Here is a 17,682-nt window from a genome sequence, read left to right as displayed (position 1 = left end):
GGTTGGACATAATCTCAGCATCTGCTTTGATAGTCTGTAGGGCAGAGCCTTTCAGAGGCCCTCTGTGGCAGGCTCTTGTCCTGTTCCCTGTTTTCTCCTTCTTCTAATGACCATCCTCTTCACATAGGGAAATCAAAATATGTTCTAAGCTGTCTTGTCTTTTAGGATGAACTAGAGCTGAATACATGCTACTATTAAAGAGATTTTTTTTTTCTTAACCATTTAATTGTGTTTGGAGTACTTTCTCCCATGGGGATGCATATAGAAGACAGGCACAAATGACCCTAAATTCTACAAGAGCACATCTTCAGCCTTTTGAAAAATATTTCTGAGGCAAGCTATGTTGGCTCAGGTCACATTGATCCCAGTCTTTTGATTCACAGAGCAATGACGTAGCTTTTCTCCTTGTTCAGATTCATAAATTCTTAAGTTAAAGGTTGTACCACAGCAAAATTTTAAAAATTACTCATTTCAATCATGTAATGAGCTCTCTATTTTTGTGTGCAGAGGAAAGACAGGTTTGAAAAATGAAGGTCAATGTTTTCAACATTGCTTTCTAAATTCACATTTTTTCTTATATATTTTACAAATATTTTAGAAACTGTTGTCAAGGAAGAAATGTGGATCAAACTTTATCAATAGTTGATTTGCATCCTTTACCCTTTCTGGTAATAGCAGCCACAATGCTATGGCTTAAGGAACTCAATTCCAGGGTATAAAAGGAGTATCTGAGCAGAGATGTCTCAAGTGTGCATGGTGTTATGCAGTTTAATAGGGCTGATTTCCCATCTTTTGCTGTAATTAGTGTGGCAGGAAATGGACATTAAATTACTATTTCATTTTTGTTGTGAAGGGCAAAAGTGAGACTGGGTTTGCCTTATAGTCTCTTAGCACTAAATCACATAAGATACAAGTAGAAGCAATTGTTATTCAGTGCTAAGCTATTTTTCTGCCCTGATGTTTTTATATGTTTAGTTTTGTTATTTTTGCTTTTATTTTTGAAAGTTTCTGTGTGTAGATCTGCTTTTCCTAATTGTTGATAAGTTGACCAGACTGGCCTTGGAATTCAAGCTTTCCCAGATTCTGGTTTCCTCCGAGGGCAGTGATTAAATGTGTCCCAATATATATGTATTTTTTGTTGTTGTTTTAACATTGTTGGACTGAACTCGGGACTCAACTACCAGGAAGGAGACTTAGAGGCCAGATCAATGCAAACTGCAAGAGATTTATTCAAGACAATGCTTGATGGGGCTGTCTGTATCCAAGTGGGAGACTGCCCCGAGGAACAAAAGCTTTGGGTTTTTTTAGGGAGAAATCTCAAGCAGGGAGTTACATGCCTTGGTGTTACAGGATTGGGTGACAGGGTCTATAGGGAAGTTGACTTTTAAAATGATTGGTCTGTTTTAGGTGCCAAGCCCAGTCAGTCCTGGCCCGGCCATCTGGAGGATATCTGATCATGAGCAACCCCTGGAATGTCCTGTTACATGCTGATTTGGATGTTGCTAAGGGTGGGGGGAGCGATTAGCACATCTTGACTGTGGTCACAGGGTAGGGGCCATCAGGAAGGGAAACTGGGGCTATCTGGGTTGGTTGTCAGGTAAGGGTACCTCCCAAGTGCAGGCCTGGTTCCTCTTTTATAACAGGGCGGGGCGGGTCTGGAGGTCTGTCTCCACTTGACTGTGTCCTCATCTCTGCCTGTGTCCTTCTGCTTTCTGGAAAAGTACTGAGAGAACTGACTTGGACATGGGGCCTAAAATTCAAAATAGAGTTTGTGATGTTCGTCTGATTCTTTCAACATTATTGGCAGATGGTGCTGGGATGTAGGTTTTTGTACATGTCAAGCATATGCTGATCTTTATCCACAGCCATAACTGAATTTTTAAAAATGCCAAGTATTTCTCAGGACTCCATATGTTTACCACATTAATACTACCCATGCAGAGACATTTGATTCTAGGTACATGACATTCTTCTAAACTCTCTGTTTTGAAATTTTTGAATGAACGAATATGAGTATTTTGCCTATATGCAGGTAAAATAATAAGCTGTGTAATATATGCACCTTGATTCCAGGAGAAAGAGGGAAAGTGCCTACTGAGTGCTGGAAGACAGAATGTAGGCTAAGGAAGACAGGCACAAATGATTCTGAAATAGAAATCTCTGCCTATCTAGAAAAGATAGGGCCCTGAAATGGAAGCTTGGGCCAGGAATCACCAAGCCTGGTCCCTTTAGTACAATCTAACCCTAAGGTAGTGTAAGACCTGGGGTCTCACAGCTCAGGAGTTCAAGATCGCGCCCTTCCCAGAAACTGCCCCCAGACCACGACTCGTTGCAAAAGCAAGAGGTTTATTAACCATTGTGCAATGGGGTCACCCCTGCCGGTCAGCAAAGAGTGGCACCGGGAGACAAAGGCCTTTAGGTTTTTAAAAGAAAAATTGCAGGAAATTTGAAGTTGCAGTTTTGGTGTTAGAAGAAGACTTTGAGGATGACTTAGATCCTGATGAGGTTGCAGAGTTGGAGGAAGAAGCAGCTAAGTATGATTCTGAGAGAGATCCTCTGATTCAGGCTATGAATATTAAAAAAAAAAACTTGAGTCTTGGGGAATTTAGGATTGGATGAGGAAGCTATAAAGTAAGATAATTGGTTAGTCTTAGGTGCTCAAGCTTGAAGATTAGGGGCTGCGGACTTTTGGCTGGAGGTCAAAAGCTACTCAGAAGAAGTCTGGGTTCGTTGCTAAGAAACACTATCTTGAAGACAAGGGTCTGGTCTTTCTTTTTGCTGAGTGAAGGTCATTGCTTGCTTTTTTTCTGTCTGTCCTCACAGATAGGGTCACATTTCTTCATTCTCTGAAAAGGTACTAAGAGGCTTTAGCTTAACCTGAACCTAAAACTCAAAACTATAGGCTTTAGAAGACATACAGGTTACAAAGTTAGTCTAACCATTTCAGTAGATGCTCACTCAAGGGAGATGTCACTCAAGACTCACTGGTGAGAAAGGCTGAGGCCTTTCTCCAGTCAGAAGAAGAGGTGGGTTCTCCTGGTGCTATGCTGCCTGTTCGACTCTGTAGCTGGGCAGTCTTGAATAGTTGGTGTACTGTGGTCTGAGCACAGCTGCTGTGTGTGCTGTGTGTTGTTATACCCAGTTTACAAGCCCCCAATAGACCTGCTGGAATCGACTCCATTGCAAAACACAGGAGGGTCTATTTATTACAACCTCGAGCTGGGTGGCCGCTCTTTAGAAAGACATAGGGACAAGTGACACTCCCTCTCCGGGAGAATAAGGTTTTTAAAGGAACAAAAATGCAAGCACTGTAGTACAAGCTTTGTTGTTACAGGATTGGGTAAGAAGAACAAAAATGCAAGTGGGGTAGTTTCTAGGGAAGCTGGCCTTTAAAATGATTGGTCATTTTAAATGACCAATGATAGGTGCCAAGACTGCAAATGGTCAGGCCTGGCTACCTGGGGGCATCTGACCTCTAGTACTGCCCTGTTATGTGCAGGTTTTCTTAGGGGCTATGTGATTCCAGTCAGGTTTATCTGGGTGGCCGACTGCTGTTGGCCCTCTGCTCTGAAAGGAATGTGGTCTGGTGATTCTGTCCCAGCCCCAGTAATTAACTCTTAAGTATTTTAACCTTTTACTGTGAGGGTATTTCAGGAGAGTTCTGAAGTCACAACATGGTGAGTGTGTGGCCACTGCCCCCAACGTGGTGGAGCCAGTGGCTGAACAGCAGGAGCTGCACGTAGGGCCCTTCCTGGGCAGGGTGGGAACCTGCAGCCAGAAAGAGCCAAGTGAGAGATCCCTTGTCCTACCTGTGAACTCATTGGAGGCATCTGAATATCTTCACTATATTGGGTTTGGGTGGAAGCCTAGAAAATTCACTTCAGGAACAGAAGGTTAAAATTAAAGTTTTATTTACTGATCTCAGGGAGGCGGCTAGTTCTGTATCTGAAAGATCCATGAGGGCATAAGCTTTGTTGTATTTTTAAAGTATTAAATCCACAAAGTGAGCAGCCCTTGGTGAGTGTCAGGGTCTATCGAATCAAATTTTAAAATTGTGGGTTAAGCAAGGGAGTTTCTGTTGGAGGCCGTGCTGATCCAGGATGCCTGGGCTCAAGGCCTTTAACTTTTTTCCAAAACATTAGGTCTTGAATCCAAGGTCCTTAATTTGTCTCCCTAGACATTTGGTCCAGAGCAAGGTGATAATGCAGCAAAGAAGTAGGTCTTCTTTCTGTAATGATGGCTTTGTGGGTGACATATTTTTACAATTTAGGCACTTCTGTTAAACAGCAAGTTTAACCAGATAACAGATATTTAGGAAAATGATTCAAAGGGCCAGGTGGGAGACTGCTCTTCAAACTTGGGAATGTGAAGTTGTTTTAACTTTGGTAGCAAAATTGGGGAGCCAAATGGAAGAGGTGCTTGGAGAAAGCAGGGCTCTGGAGGCTGCCTCCTTACACATTATGGGGCTGCATGTTTTTATTAGACACCTTATGTTTTATCTCATTGTGTGGGAGTTTCTGATCAATTCATAGATGTCTCCTGTTTCCTTCCCTTTCTCCCCTGGAAGTACTATACAAGATGCTAGTCTTCTAAAGAAGCTTAGTTATGAGACATACCTGGTGCAAGACCTTCCCACCGTGGATACTACATTTTCTACCTTCTACTTTTTCTTTCAATCAAAACTACTGAGACCTTCCACTGATGACCCTGGCACTGAAGAATGACCTGCTATATTAGGAGAGTGCAGTATTTAAGTGATTCTTGGAATATCTTTGGTGTTCAAATCTCCCATTTTCCTCATTGTCCAGTATTGGAATAAGTAGTCCATATTGAAATGGTTTAATACATAACCTTTGTCCTGAACCTAAAAGAGATTTAAGGATGATTGCATATATGGAATTCAGAATCTGTTCTAAGCTGTGATGGGGATGATTTAAATAATGGCAATTACAACAGATTTTATATGAAAGATGCTTATTAGATGGAGATGAAGAAAGAGAGCGAGAGAGTAGGGAGAGCAAGACATGATGGATAGAAAGAGAGAGGTGCTGCCCCGAAGTACAAAGAGGAGAGTAAGGAGGGGACAAGAGAAGCAAGAGAGACCAAGAGAGGTAACATGTGTCAGGTTGTTTCCTTTAAGAGGCAAGGTAACCACGCCTTCCAGGTGTGGCCAACTGGCAGGCGACATGATGACATCATATGTTGCTGGGCAACCCAGGAGCAGGTTTAGTTCCAAAATCCTAATATTCCTCCCTTTTTCTATAAATAAAAATGAGGAACTTGGGCTGTTTCTCATGTAAGGTAAATTATATAAATTTAGGCTCATTGGAAGCAGCTCTTGATTATTATGCAAAGGGTTAAGAGAGAGAAGAAATAATAGCAACAAAATGGCCAAATTACATGGTCAAGAGGAGGAGAAGCCTCTGCCTTGGAAGATTTAGGGTCAAGGGTTGTCAGTAGAGAGTTGCTGGCCATGCAAGGCAGCACATAGGAACTGAGGAATGCTGGGAGAACCTGGAGCTGTTTGTCCTGGTTCTGAAGCACACCATTCCAGCCTTTTGTTAATAATAAGTGAATAATGGGCATGGATTTTCTTCTGGCCACTTCCTGCTGACACTGGGTTGCTGTAGGGAGGTCAAAAGGCTGAAATGCTGGCCAATTCCAAGAACAGGCTGCTTTGATGCTGTCCAGGATTTGCAAGAACATCCATGGCTAGGAGGGAAAGTGCAGGTCCAGCTTGATGGAAGTCTGCAAGGTCATAGTGGAACACTTGTGGTAGCCGCTTTGGTCCTGTTGTGGATATAGGAAGCATCTGTGTTTGGCAGACTATGGAAACATATATATACATATATACATATACATATGTATGTATATATGTATATTGCAGAAGATCAAATTAAATAGGTTATGGAGAAAATTCTTTAGGTGTACATTTAAAACTTTTTGGAAGAGCTAGCAGAGGTGGAAGGTTTGGATCGAAGAGACTTGAACATGGGAACCTCCGTTTACCTGAGGGAACCTTCCTTTACCCAATCACTGGCAGTAATTAAAAGGCTTTGCTCTGGATCTGTAATTGAGGCCAGGTTTGGTTACAGAAGTGTGTAAACTTAGAGTCCCTTAAAGTGGGCACTAGGTGTTAGAAACCTGAAATTCTCCAGAAGACATTCCAGAGGATAATCTGGAGAAATGGATGAATGGACTATACCTGTTGGGAGGGTAGGCATCAGTGACCTGTCAAGGCATGCCAAGAGCAAGGTTTGACCCAAGAGAGATGGTCCTACCTGATTCAATAGCTCCTCAACTTTTGGCCAGAGATCAGGGTCATAGTTGCCCAAGAATGCACAGTCTACCTAGTCCTAGGATTTTTGTGCAAGCGTGAGGAAAAGAAACTGTGCACGTTGGGATGAGATCTCTCCAGGGGAAAGAGGAAGTCCTAAATGTAGATCAGTAGAGAGGGTCAACCATAGCCAGTGAATACTATGGATGGGGTGCTCCTTCTGTCTCAAAAGATAATAGGAAGTTACTGGACTCTGAACAGTCAAGCTTCCCCTACCCAGAGAGGCATTTTATGCTGATAAATGAGGTGAACTCACCAATCTAGTGGCTGGCCAATGAGGAGAACTCACCAATCCAGCCAGTGTTGCATGTGGCAGATAGCAATCTGGTAGCTAGTAAAGGAAAGTCCCAAAACCAGGGGAAGGGGAGGAATCCCATCTTCTGAGATAGGCAATAAGTACAGTACTTATCTGGAGCCAAGTTTACCTGATAGGTGGATTCAGGTGGATTTCCTGTAGATTACAAGAATTACTTTTAAGTTTTATGAAGGAGATAAAACTTTAGACATGTTAGCATCATAATTGTAATTTGCATTGAAATATACATTTTAGAAAAGGCATACACATATGTAGACATAGACATTTGTGTTAACAACATAAGCATTCTTTACGGGGAGCTCTGAAAAGGCAGAAGCCTTTTGTGTAAAAGGGACAAAATTTCACTTGATCTTTAACCTTTAGTATAAGTACACATTATGGAGATTGCAAATCTTGACCTTGGAACCATGATAGTGGGTAGTATAGTGGAATGATTTTCTTTTAGATTTAGATTAATAAATCAGAGCTCTATTGATAAAGTTGAAAGCCTGGACAGTCAACATAACAGTAGCATAGCAATAGGAGGAAATACTAAGCCTTTTTACCTATTTAGGATGCCTTTAATCACCTTAGACCTTGCAACCTTTATAACTTGTATTTACCAACCTTAAAATATTTTTTTTAGACATTTAAACATTTATAACTTGCATTTATCGACCTTAAGATGTTTTCTTAGACTCTCAAACATGTATAACTAGTGTTTACCAATCTTAAGGCATTTTTTAAATCCTCAAATAATATTTTTGAGGGGGGCCTTTGTATCTAGTTATTTACCATGAGACATAGGTGAGATTGCTATGAACATTTATTGTCCTTTAGCTAAATAAAGGGATGGTAAAAGGTTACAGTTAGGCCTGTTTTTTGTTTGTTTTGTTTTTTGAATCTGGCAACAAGGCATATTGTGTCTAGGCCTGACAATAGCAGCTCTAGGACTTAGGCTTAAGGCCTGGTCTCCTGCATATGAGGAGAAATGAGAAGGCATCTGAAGTCTCCCAAGACAGAAGTTGGCAGTATGTTCTTGGGACCCTATTGTGAGGCCAAAACAGACTTGCAATGTTACCCTGGGCTGGGTTTGAGTGGTGGAGGTCGCTGAATAAAGGAGCTATTTGTCCTCCACCAGGCCAAGGAGTTGGAAGGCTGGAAGTGTGTGTGGCTCTTGTGCTGGTTCAGCCTCCATGGCTGGGCACAGAGGACAAACCTGCATGGGAGCATTTTGACTTCCAGAGGCCAGTCTGCCAGCAGGCAGCTATAGCTGTTGAGGCAGCAGTGGGACCAGTGTCTCCCTTGGCTGGATTTGAGTCACCTGGCGGAACTGACTTTTGGCTCTACCTCAGCGGGATGGGGCACTGCAGACTTCTTGTTTTTGTGTGAGAGTGCCAGCAGCCTCAGAGCATAGCCAAGGTCTGGAACATAGCTTTTGCTATGGATGAGCCTGTCAGTAAGACTCCTCTCTTATTATTTTTACTAACTCCTATATGGTGACTGAATGACCATCCTCAGCTGTTTATTAAGATTGTAGTGAGGCCATGTTTGCATTTGTAGGACTATAAATATATATTTCACCATCTATGTGATGATTAACTATTAACTTGCATTCGTTAACCATTAACTACTAGGACTTTAGGTTTTGTCCCTGTTAAGTTGGAGCCTTAAAAGTTATACAGGCCATTAAAGTGAAAGCATAAATTCTTGTGTGATTTAGTATATAAAAAGTTTAAAACTTATAAAAGTTTTGAGGCTATAGTATAGATTAATAATAATTCCATTTTTAGAAAATGGAATTATTTTCCATTTCCATTTCCATTTCCATTTCCAAACATATTTTAACCTTTTGGTAGTAGAGATATAGCATCATAACCAAGTTTTAACATAAATAAATCCTCTAAAATTAATAGAACTTAATTTAGAATATTGGTAAAGACCTGTATGTAGTAACAAACTTGAGTTATAAGATTTAAAACCAACACTTTAGTAGAATAGTATAAAGCAATTTTAAAATTACATTTGAATTTATTATAGCAAACCCATTAGCCAGAAAGCCTAGTGGTGAATCCTGATCATAGGCAGCACACGGCAGGAAAAACAGCAACAGCATTTCTTAATTTAGGAACTGAAAAAGACATAGGCACTTAGACATTTCAAACCAACTTCATTTGAATAGATATTTATAATTTTGAAATTTTAGCATTATATATTTATTTTGAAGCAGGGTTGAATTATAGACAGTAAAATGTAACTTTGAAGTTTTTATAAAAATCCATACCAATTTAAAATGAGGCTCGTTGCTGTCCTAGTCTAAAAGAAGATAAAATAAAGGTAGTTATGATTAAGGAAGTCTTGTAAATGTAAACCCAATGGGAAAATTATATAAATTATTAGACAAGGATTTAAAGCATATATTTAAGAGTAGAGTATATAGAAATCAGGAAGAAAAGGTTTTTGCAGGAGTGGGAGAGGGGCGAGGGCATGGCAAGACAGATCCTGTAGAGGTTTCCCTAAGTCAAAATGGCCGTGAAGCCAAATTGAGTCCATAGTGAAGCTGAGGCTCTGCCCACTTCCTCCCCAAACCAACATGGCGGATAGCATCTTGCAGGAGATTCAAAATCTCATTTATGTGAGTCTGAGGCAGTGGTGCAAATCTTAAAATCTCACTCATGGGAGCTTAGGCTTCCTTGCAAATCTGTGTACAGGGTCCCCAGCGATTTCTTACCTAAAGCTGGTTTGTCTGAAGCAGCACGCCAGTGATTTCCCAAGCCGATTTTCACCTGGCTGTGTCCCAGGGACTCTGGGCACTGAGCAGCTGCAGAGGGGAGCAGTCATGAGCAGGTGCAAATAAAGGCAGTGAGAGAAAGTAAATATCTTCAGGTGTAGGTTAGGGCACGCCAGCGACTTTTCCAAGTTGATTTTGGCGTGGCTTGAGTTCCCGGAGTTCAGAGCATTAGAACAAGTCCGAGCAGTGGGTAGCCAGAGTGGGACACTGCCGCTGGTCATAAGTTGCTGTCGCTGCCACAGGTAGTGGGCAGCGGGGCAGATGTGTGGTGCACAGTGAGACAGTTGAGAAAAAATAAATCTTTTTAGGCATAGATAGAACAGCAAGGAATTTGTTGTAGCCATCCATTTTGTCCCAGAGGAGTCCAAAAGGTTTCTGGCGAAGCCAGGGTACCCCTCCCCCCAGGTTTCAGCACCAATGGTAGGGATGACTTAAATAATGGCAATTGCAACAGATTTTATATGAAAGAGGTTTATTAGATGGAGATGAAGAGAGAGAAGGGAGAGCAGGACATGATGGGTAGAAAGAGAGAGGGGGTGCCCCGAAGGACAAAGGAGAGAGTAAGAGGGGACAAGGGAAGCAAGAGAGACCAGGAGAGGGACCATGTGTCAGGTTGTTCTCTTTAAGAAGCAGGGTAACCATGTCTTCCATGTGTGGCCACCTGGCGGGCAATACGAAGACATCATAAGTTGCTGGGCAACCCAGGAGCAGGTTTAGTTCCAAAATCCTAAAAGCTGTCTTCTATTTTAGTATGAACTAGAGCTGGATACATGCTACAGTTAAAGAGAATTTTCTTACTTAATATTTTACATGTATGTGGAGTGGTTATTTCCTGGTAAGGTGTATTACAATTGTAACTGCTGCAGCTTTTGCACTTTGAAAAAAAGAAATCTGAGAAAACCTTTGTTGCCTTAGGTCACATTGATTCTGGTGTTTTGCTCCCCAGGAAAATGACCTTGCCTTCTTCTTGATTAAAATTCCTAAATTCTTAAATGCTGTACCACAGAAGAGTTTTTAAGTTACTCCTTTAAGTCATTTTAGTGTGGTTTCCATTGTAGTAACAAGAAAAAGATTTGCATGTGGAGTATGTGTTTGTTCTTCAGACCAGAAGAGGAGGAAAAAATGACTGTGTATCCTATAGAGTGAAACATGATAGACAGTAGATAGATCACAGACTAAAGTGTAAGGAATTCAGTGACTGGCATCACCATTTTGAAGTGAAACCTGACTGAGGTGGGATGAGAGAGATTTTTGTAGTTACCTACCGTATATTAATTCAAGCATAAAAATGAAAACAGACAAGATTAGGGACAATTTAGGGAAGTTATGTTGAACCACAGAATACTGAATCTCCAATTGGGGGACTTTTCTTTAATGCACTGCAGACATGACCAATCCTTATTGACATAGTTAAGTCACATAAAGAATGTAAGTCACAGAGCATTGGCTATAGCTGAGTGTATCATATTACAGACCTCAGTAGCTAACATGACAGAAAGTGTGTTGATTATTTTTTTTCAGTTTATAGCAATATATTCTGTAGTTCAGTTTTGCCTCATGCTATTTTTTATTGAGAATTGTTTTGAACTCCTAATCCTGCTTCTGCTGCCCAGTGCCTGGAAGACTGTCGTGCAACTCCATCCAGGCTGGGCCATGACTGGTCATTGAGAAAAGGATGGGGAGGAAGAAGGTGACAGCTTTCCTGTTTTGAAGGCAGTTGGTGTTAACAATGAGTAATCAGAAAATCAATAGAGGACAATCACTGAAGTTGAACCTGGCCAGGCAAATCAAGAATCTGTATATGGAACTGAACTTATCTCTAGAAATGAAGTTGTTGTAGTTAGACTCTTGAACTTATCTCTAGAAATGAAGTTGTTGTAGTTAGACTCATTCAACCAACACGGAAGATCTTGACAAAGTATTGTGGCTGTCTAGCAGGAATGTTATTTTCCTGTCTAAAAATGCACAGTCTGAGAGAAAAGGTGTGAGTCAGACATGCTGTACTCTAATACATGTGTAGCTAGAGTCTGGAGAAAACTGGACCATAAATCCTTTTTCAACATTTAAAAAGCATTTTGAGAATATTGTTAAATCATTTCAATATTCTCATTCCTACTGTTTAGTCTCAGTTCCTAGGGAAAAAAAGGCTGATGTGACTATTTAAAATATCAAAGCAGCTATGCCAACCATGTTGTCCCAGCATACCTTATTCCCTACAAAGGTAATGGTTGACATGCCCTGTCCTCTACCCCAAGATTTGTGTAGCCCTTCTCACATTTGCCCTTGTTTATGTAATTCAAACATTTTGCTTACCTTTTTTTTTTTAATTTATCATTTACCATCCTAGACTCTTGGTCTTGCTTCCTCCTCTTCTCTCTTCTGTCTTCTAAGAAAGCTCAGAGTCATGTCCACTCTCGATGTATTCTGATATGCCAGACTGTGGGCATGCTCTCTGTTTTATGTATAATAATCTTTTTACTGCACCATACTTAGGAGCAGTCATGTTCTTTCCTCTCTTTATTTTTCATTCACCTCCCATTTACTATTACTTACTTTCAATTTCATAGCCACATTTTGCCTTCACTTTATTTATTTATTTATTTATTTATTTATTTATTTATTTATTTATTCATTTATTTATTTATTTATTTATTTATTTATTCCCGTATGAATTTGATTGAAGATTTGCTGTTGAGAGTAGTGCATAGAGGAAGTTGAGTTCATAGGATTCAGTGGAAAATACACTCCATGAAAAATTGAGCTAGAAGTCATTTGTTTGGTAATGTGTTCCCAAATCTTTATTATCTTCTTCATGTCCTAAGAAATAAGTAAGATAGAATTAGAAAATTTGGCGCTGATTTCTTAGATGTAATATTGAATCAGATGGATATTACTAATAAAGATTACATTAAAGATTACAGTTGTAAACTACAACAACAATTGGTCAGAAATAAATGTAAATTCTAGTTTGTAGAGTAAAATAGAACTGTGTCATTTCAGATGGCAGTCAAGTGCTAAAACAGAGGCAAGTATTTTCAAGGAGTTTATCACCATTTAAGAAAAGGCTCTTGCTTGGGATTCAAGCCTTAGAAAGTTCTCAGGAAGGAACTTCATCAGAAATGTGCTGCAGCTGTGGTCCAAGAATGTCAGTGTCTATCCAAACTTTATGTTGCTCTGATTTTTTGAACAAGAAAGATATAAAACTTAAGGTCATGGATTCTTCCTCTGTACTTTCAATTCAAAACTGTTCTAGCTATCTGAGTTTGGCAGTCAGAGCAACAGTGAGAATATTGTGAGAGTGCATTGCATGAAGCTGTGGGGATGAAAACTGAGTTGTAAGTTGTGACCACAAGATGTTGAGATAACTAAGCAATGAGACACCTGTCATGGAGAGACACATATAGATAATGGAAGTAACCAACTGAGAAGTTACAGTTTTACGGCCACCTAAGCCCTATGAAACTGAAGACACATGTGTCTGAGGTCAGTGACAACATTTGGTGTTTGCCCTGCTGGGTTTCCTATGTTGGTCCAATCTTCCCTCACTATACACATTGCTCTCTATTGGAATTAGACAGTATATTCTGTGCCAGTGTGTGTTTTAAGGGTGTAACTTGCTTTCTGATTTTACAAGGTATAGCAGTAAATAAATTATGTAGTGTCAAAGCAGACTTTGGATATTTGAACATTATCGGAGCTGTTGCAGACGCTGATGACTATTGAATTAAGACTAAATGCATTTTCATTATGGGATGACCATGAGCCTATAGTGACAGGCTTTAGAATGTAGTTGATTGTATCAAAAAGCTCCCAGATAATATAATGCCTTTGAATACGTGCCTCTTCTTTGTGGAGTTTATGGAAGATTTGGTAGGAGGAACCTTTCTAGATTTTTACTGGAGATGGCATTTGAATATCTATGGACTCAATCCATATTCTGATCTTGGTGTCTACTCTGTTATAATTGAAACTGATAAGTCAGCTTCCTTCTGGTGTTGTCAAACCTCAACCATTATAGACTCTATTGCTAAATGAGAAGCAAATGTTACTCAGTTTTAAGCTATTTTGGTAGTTTATGTTGTTATAGATATAATTTCATTATATCTATCTATCTATCTATCTATCTATCTATCTATCTATCTATCTATCTACATACTGTGAAGGGAATGTTTGTTTGCTTAGACCTGGCTGTCCTGAAATTAGATATGTAGGTCAGACAGGCCAACGTTGGAATTAGAAATCCACCTGACTGGCTCCACAATTGCTGGGACAAAATGTAGGCTGGCATGCCTGGGATTTTTGTTTCATTTTGTTTTGTTTTTATATTATTGGCTATAGGTCTTGAAATGTAGGGTTTTGTGCATGTCAAGCATATGCTCTTGTTCTGATCTTCATCCACATTTAAATTTTGAAATCTGTCATAGGTTATATTTTATTTTTCAGGATGGCATATCTTTACAGCAGTAATACTGGCTGAGTCTTCGAAGTCATTGCATTCCAGGTGCATGACAGTCTTCCTACAGTTTTGTTTGTTTTGAAGTTTTTGAATGAATATGAGTATTTTGCCTGTATGCATGTGTGCCTCACAGGAGTCAGAAGATGGTCTCAGATACCCACAACTTGGAGTAATGGATAGTTGTGAGCCTCCATGTAAATACTGGCAATATGTCCAAATTATTCGCAAGACCAGCAGGAGCTCTTCACTGCTAAGACATTTTTCCTGCCCTGTGTTGTTTATTTATGATCAAAATTTTCAGTGCTAATATTTTATTTTTCAACTTATTACTCTTTAAACATGCATTCCCTTTTAGTAAGATCTTATTAATTATATAGTTTACTCTGGGCCCTTCAGGTTTTTGGAAGATGAAATATTCTTTGTAAGAACATCTGTGAACATCACTGCATTCTTTCTGTTTTTTTTGTTTTGTTTTGTTTTTTGTTTTTTTTTTTCTTTTTGTTTCGTTGATTGGTTTTTCCAGAGGAGACAGGGTCTTAATATGTACCTCTGGCTGTTTTAGTAGTTAGTAATTGTTCTTACAATTTGATGTGTACTCAGTACATTTCTCTCTGTCTTTCTGTCACCCCCCCTCTGTTAATTGTCGTTTCTCTTATCAGGCTATATCCTATTTCAAAGGAGTAGAAATGAGAGACGTAAACCTCATTATTCAGTTGCCTTCTAAAATGACTTAGTGATTATATTTAAAACTTCTGTGTCAACAATTATACATGACTTTATTCTCAATGGAGTATATATTTACAGGGTTGTAATTTTCATGCTTTCTTTTCCACACATTTATGGGATATTTCAGGATGTAGTGACTTATGATGATGTGCATGTGAACTTCACTCGGGAAGAGTGGGCTATGCTGAATCCTTCCCAGAAAAGTCTCTACAAAGATGTGATGCTGGAGACCTACAGGAACCTGTTTGCTATAGGTAAGACTGAACTTACTTTCAGTTTTTAAAACAAGGGCACAACTGTTGTTGCTGCCGTTAATGATGTTCTTCTGTAACTTTAATTGAGAAGGCTGAAGAATGATATGCATAGATAAGGCTTGGTTCTAAAGTTCACTGAAGATAATAACTTAAAGTATGCCTAATTATGAATAATATTTCATACATTTTCTGTTACATATTTTAGGCTTCAATTGTGAAGACCACAATATTGAAGAACACTGTCAAAGTTCTGGAAGATTTAGAAGGTAATTTTCATGTTCAAGAGATGTGAATATGAGCTTTCTGAATGGCTCTAAGTAAATTTCAATGTGTCCCAGCAATGTTAAAGAAAAGCATCATTGTGAAAAACAAACTAAGAAAAAAATACACTACTTCAAGTGTATAAATGATTACGAAATTCTTACAAATCCAAAATCTGAATGGAATTCCTCCAAGAAAGCGGACAAGAAATGAGTTCAGTCACCATATGAACCATAGCCCCATGAGAGCTATGATGTTGAACTGTCAATCTATATCTCCTACAACATAAACATTGCAAAATGTATACACATTGGATGATAAGTATATGTCCAATATCTTCTAGTTAGCAAATAGTCCAGAGTAAAGCATTTGTTCCTTACATGCTTTTAAACCATCGCTAACTTTAGAGAGAGGGGTCCTTTATGGGATTCAAAAATGTTGTTGTGGAAAAACATTAATCCACATAGTACATGTCTATGAGGAGCAAAATATCAATCTATGAAGTGAAAAGTCTTTCATTTGTTATTTTTCTTTGAAGTATAATATTCGTCAAAATGGATACAAGCCTCATGAGCATAAGGATCCTAAAAATAGCAATGTACCTCTCTCTCCCAGAACAATAAGGAGATATGTAGTAGTTCCCACTGTGACTATACTTTCTGAATGTGATACAAGTTTATAATTACTATATTATTAAATATTAATTAGTTAATAATGACAAAATTATTCGTGAAAATAAAAAAAAACATGTCTCAAAGTATAACAGTGAGAATCTTGTAGTTTCTCCAGGATCACCTCTTTGTAGAGGCTTTCCTTGGAACAAACCCAGCAATGCCTACTCTTCCCAAGTGGCATTCACATATACATTACCACAGGTAAATGTGTTCTAAAATATCCAATGCATGTGTACAGCAGTGGGTCTGATAGTAAATCTACACTTTATTTTTGCTTACCTAATTATGAATTATTAATAAGCCATTTTTTAATTTGTTTCTCATTCAGAAAATCTACTCTAAGTGGTGGACTACTAATAAAGTAAACTAATACAATTAATTTTCCAACATCATTGGGAATACATCCACAATCTCACACTGTGGATAATTTCTATGAATACAAAATACGTGGAAATTCATGTGTTTGTTTTGAGTCACTTTACTGATGCAATGTATAGGAAAAGTATAAGTACAGTCAGTGTGGTTACTATCAGAATGGTAGTATAATTTCATATAGTCTCATTTCTCTTTACATTTGTGAAAAACCTCATACAGAAAAAGGAGGCTATACTTTAAACCATATAATAAATGCCCCTACCGTTATAGATATCTACAAAGACTCGACAACCTGTTAAGAAAGGGAAAATTATGAATGCAAACAAAGTGATGAAATCTTAAGATCTGGTACCCCTTTTCAATGAGACCAAATTGTAAACATAATTCATACAGATAAAAATATCAGTGTAATGAATGTGGTAAAGCTTACATGTGTACCAATTATCTTTGCAGGCATGAAAGAACACATACCAGAGAGAAACCCTATAAATGTAATCAATGTGAAAAAGCTTTTTCACAACCCAGTCATCTCCAAAGACATAGAGTAACACATACTGGAGACAAACCTTATGAATGTAACCAGTGTAATATAGCCTTTTTAAAACACAAAAATCTGCAGAGACATAAAAGAATTCATGCCAGAGAGAAACCTTATAAATGTAATCAGTGTGGTAAAGCCTTTTCACAGCATGGTCATCTCAAACAACATAAAAGAGTGCATACTGGAGAGAAACCCTATGAATGTAACCAGTGTGGTAAAGCCTTTTCACATCATGGTACTTTCTATAATCATAAAAGAACACATACGGGAGAGAAACCCTATGAATGTAATCAATGTGGTAAAGCCTTTTCGAAGCATGGTAATCTCCAAACTCATAAAAGAACACATACTGGAGAGAAACCCTATGAATGTAAACAGTGTGGTAAAGCCTTTTCACTTCATGCTACTCTTTTGGTACATGAAAGAATACATACTGGAGAGAAACCCTATGAATGTACACAGTGTGGAAAAGCCTTTTCACGTCAGGGTAGTCTCCGAAGTCATAAAAGAACACATACTGGAGAGAAACCCCATGAATGTAACCAGTGTGGTAAAGCCTTTTCATGTCAGGGTGGTCTCCGAAGTCATAAAAGAATACATACTGGAGAGAAACCACATGAATGTAATCAGTGTGGTAAAGCCTTTTCACAACATGGTACTCTTTTGATACATGAAAGAATACATACTGGAAAGAAACCCTATGAGTGTAACCAGTGTGGTGAAGCCTTTTTACATCATGGTAATCTCCAACGTCATAAAAGAATACATACTAGAGAGAAATCCTGTGAATGTACCCAGTGTGGTAAAGCCTTTTCATGTGACCGTAGTCTCCAAAGACATAAAAGAACACATACTGGGGAGAAACCCTTTGAATGCAACCAGTGTGGTAAAGCCTTTTCATGTCAGGGTAATCTCAAAATTCATGAAAGAACACATACTGGAGAGAAACCCTATGAATGTACCCAGTGTGGT

The 17,682-nt window shown here is 38.9% G+C and overlaps 2 protein-coding genes across 2 annotated transcripts in view; one reads left to right on the top strand and one right to left on the bottom strand.

Moving 5' to 3' along the window:
- LOC129692334 (zinc finger protein 431-like) overlaps positions 1-17,682 on the top strand; it is a 49,699-nt gene that overhangs the window by 29,843 nt on the left and 2,174 nt on the right. Inside the window, 3 exon segments of the mRNA XM_055628668.1 lie at positions 14,733-14,859; positions 15,065-15,125; positions 16,623-17,682. The exon segment at positions 16,623-17,682 is cut by the window's right edge and continues 104 nt beyond it. Of these exon segments, the coding sequence (XP_055484643.1) occupies positions 14,733-14,859; positions 15,065-15,125; positions 16,623-17,682 (1,248 nt within the window).
- Positions 12,072-17,682, bottom strand: part of LOC129692337 (zinc finger protein 431-like) — a 66,013-nt gene continuing 60,402 nt past the window's right edge. Inside the window, exon 3 of the mRNA XM_055628674.1 lies at positions 12,072-12,240. Within this exon, the coding sequence (XP_055484649.1) occupies positions 12,185-12,240 (56 nt within the window). The 3' untranslated portion in view covers positions 12,072-12,184. The remainder of the gene's footprint in view (positions 12,241-17,682) is intronic.

This window comes from Psammomys obesus, unplaced genomic scaffold (assembly GCF_907164565.1).
Source record: "Psammomys obesus unplaced genomic scaffold, mPsaObe1.curated_primary_1811, whole genome shotgun sequence".
Taxonomy (NCBI): Eukaryota; Metazoa; Chordata; class Mammalia; order Rodentia; family Muridae; genus Psammomys; species Psammomys obesus.
This window is presented reverse-complemented; position numbering and strand designations above follow the sequence as displayed.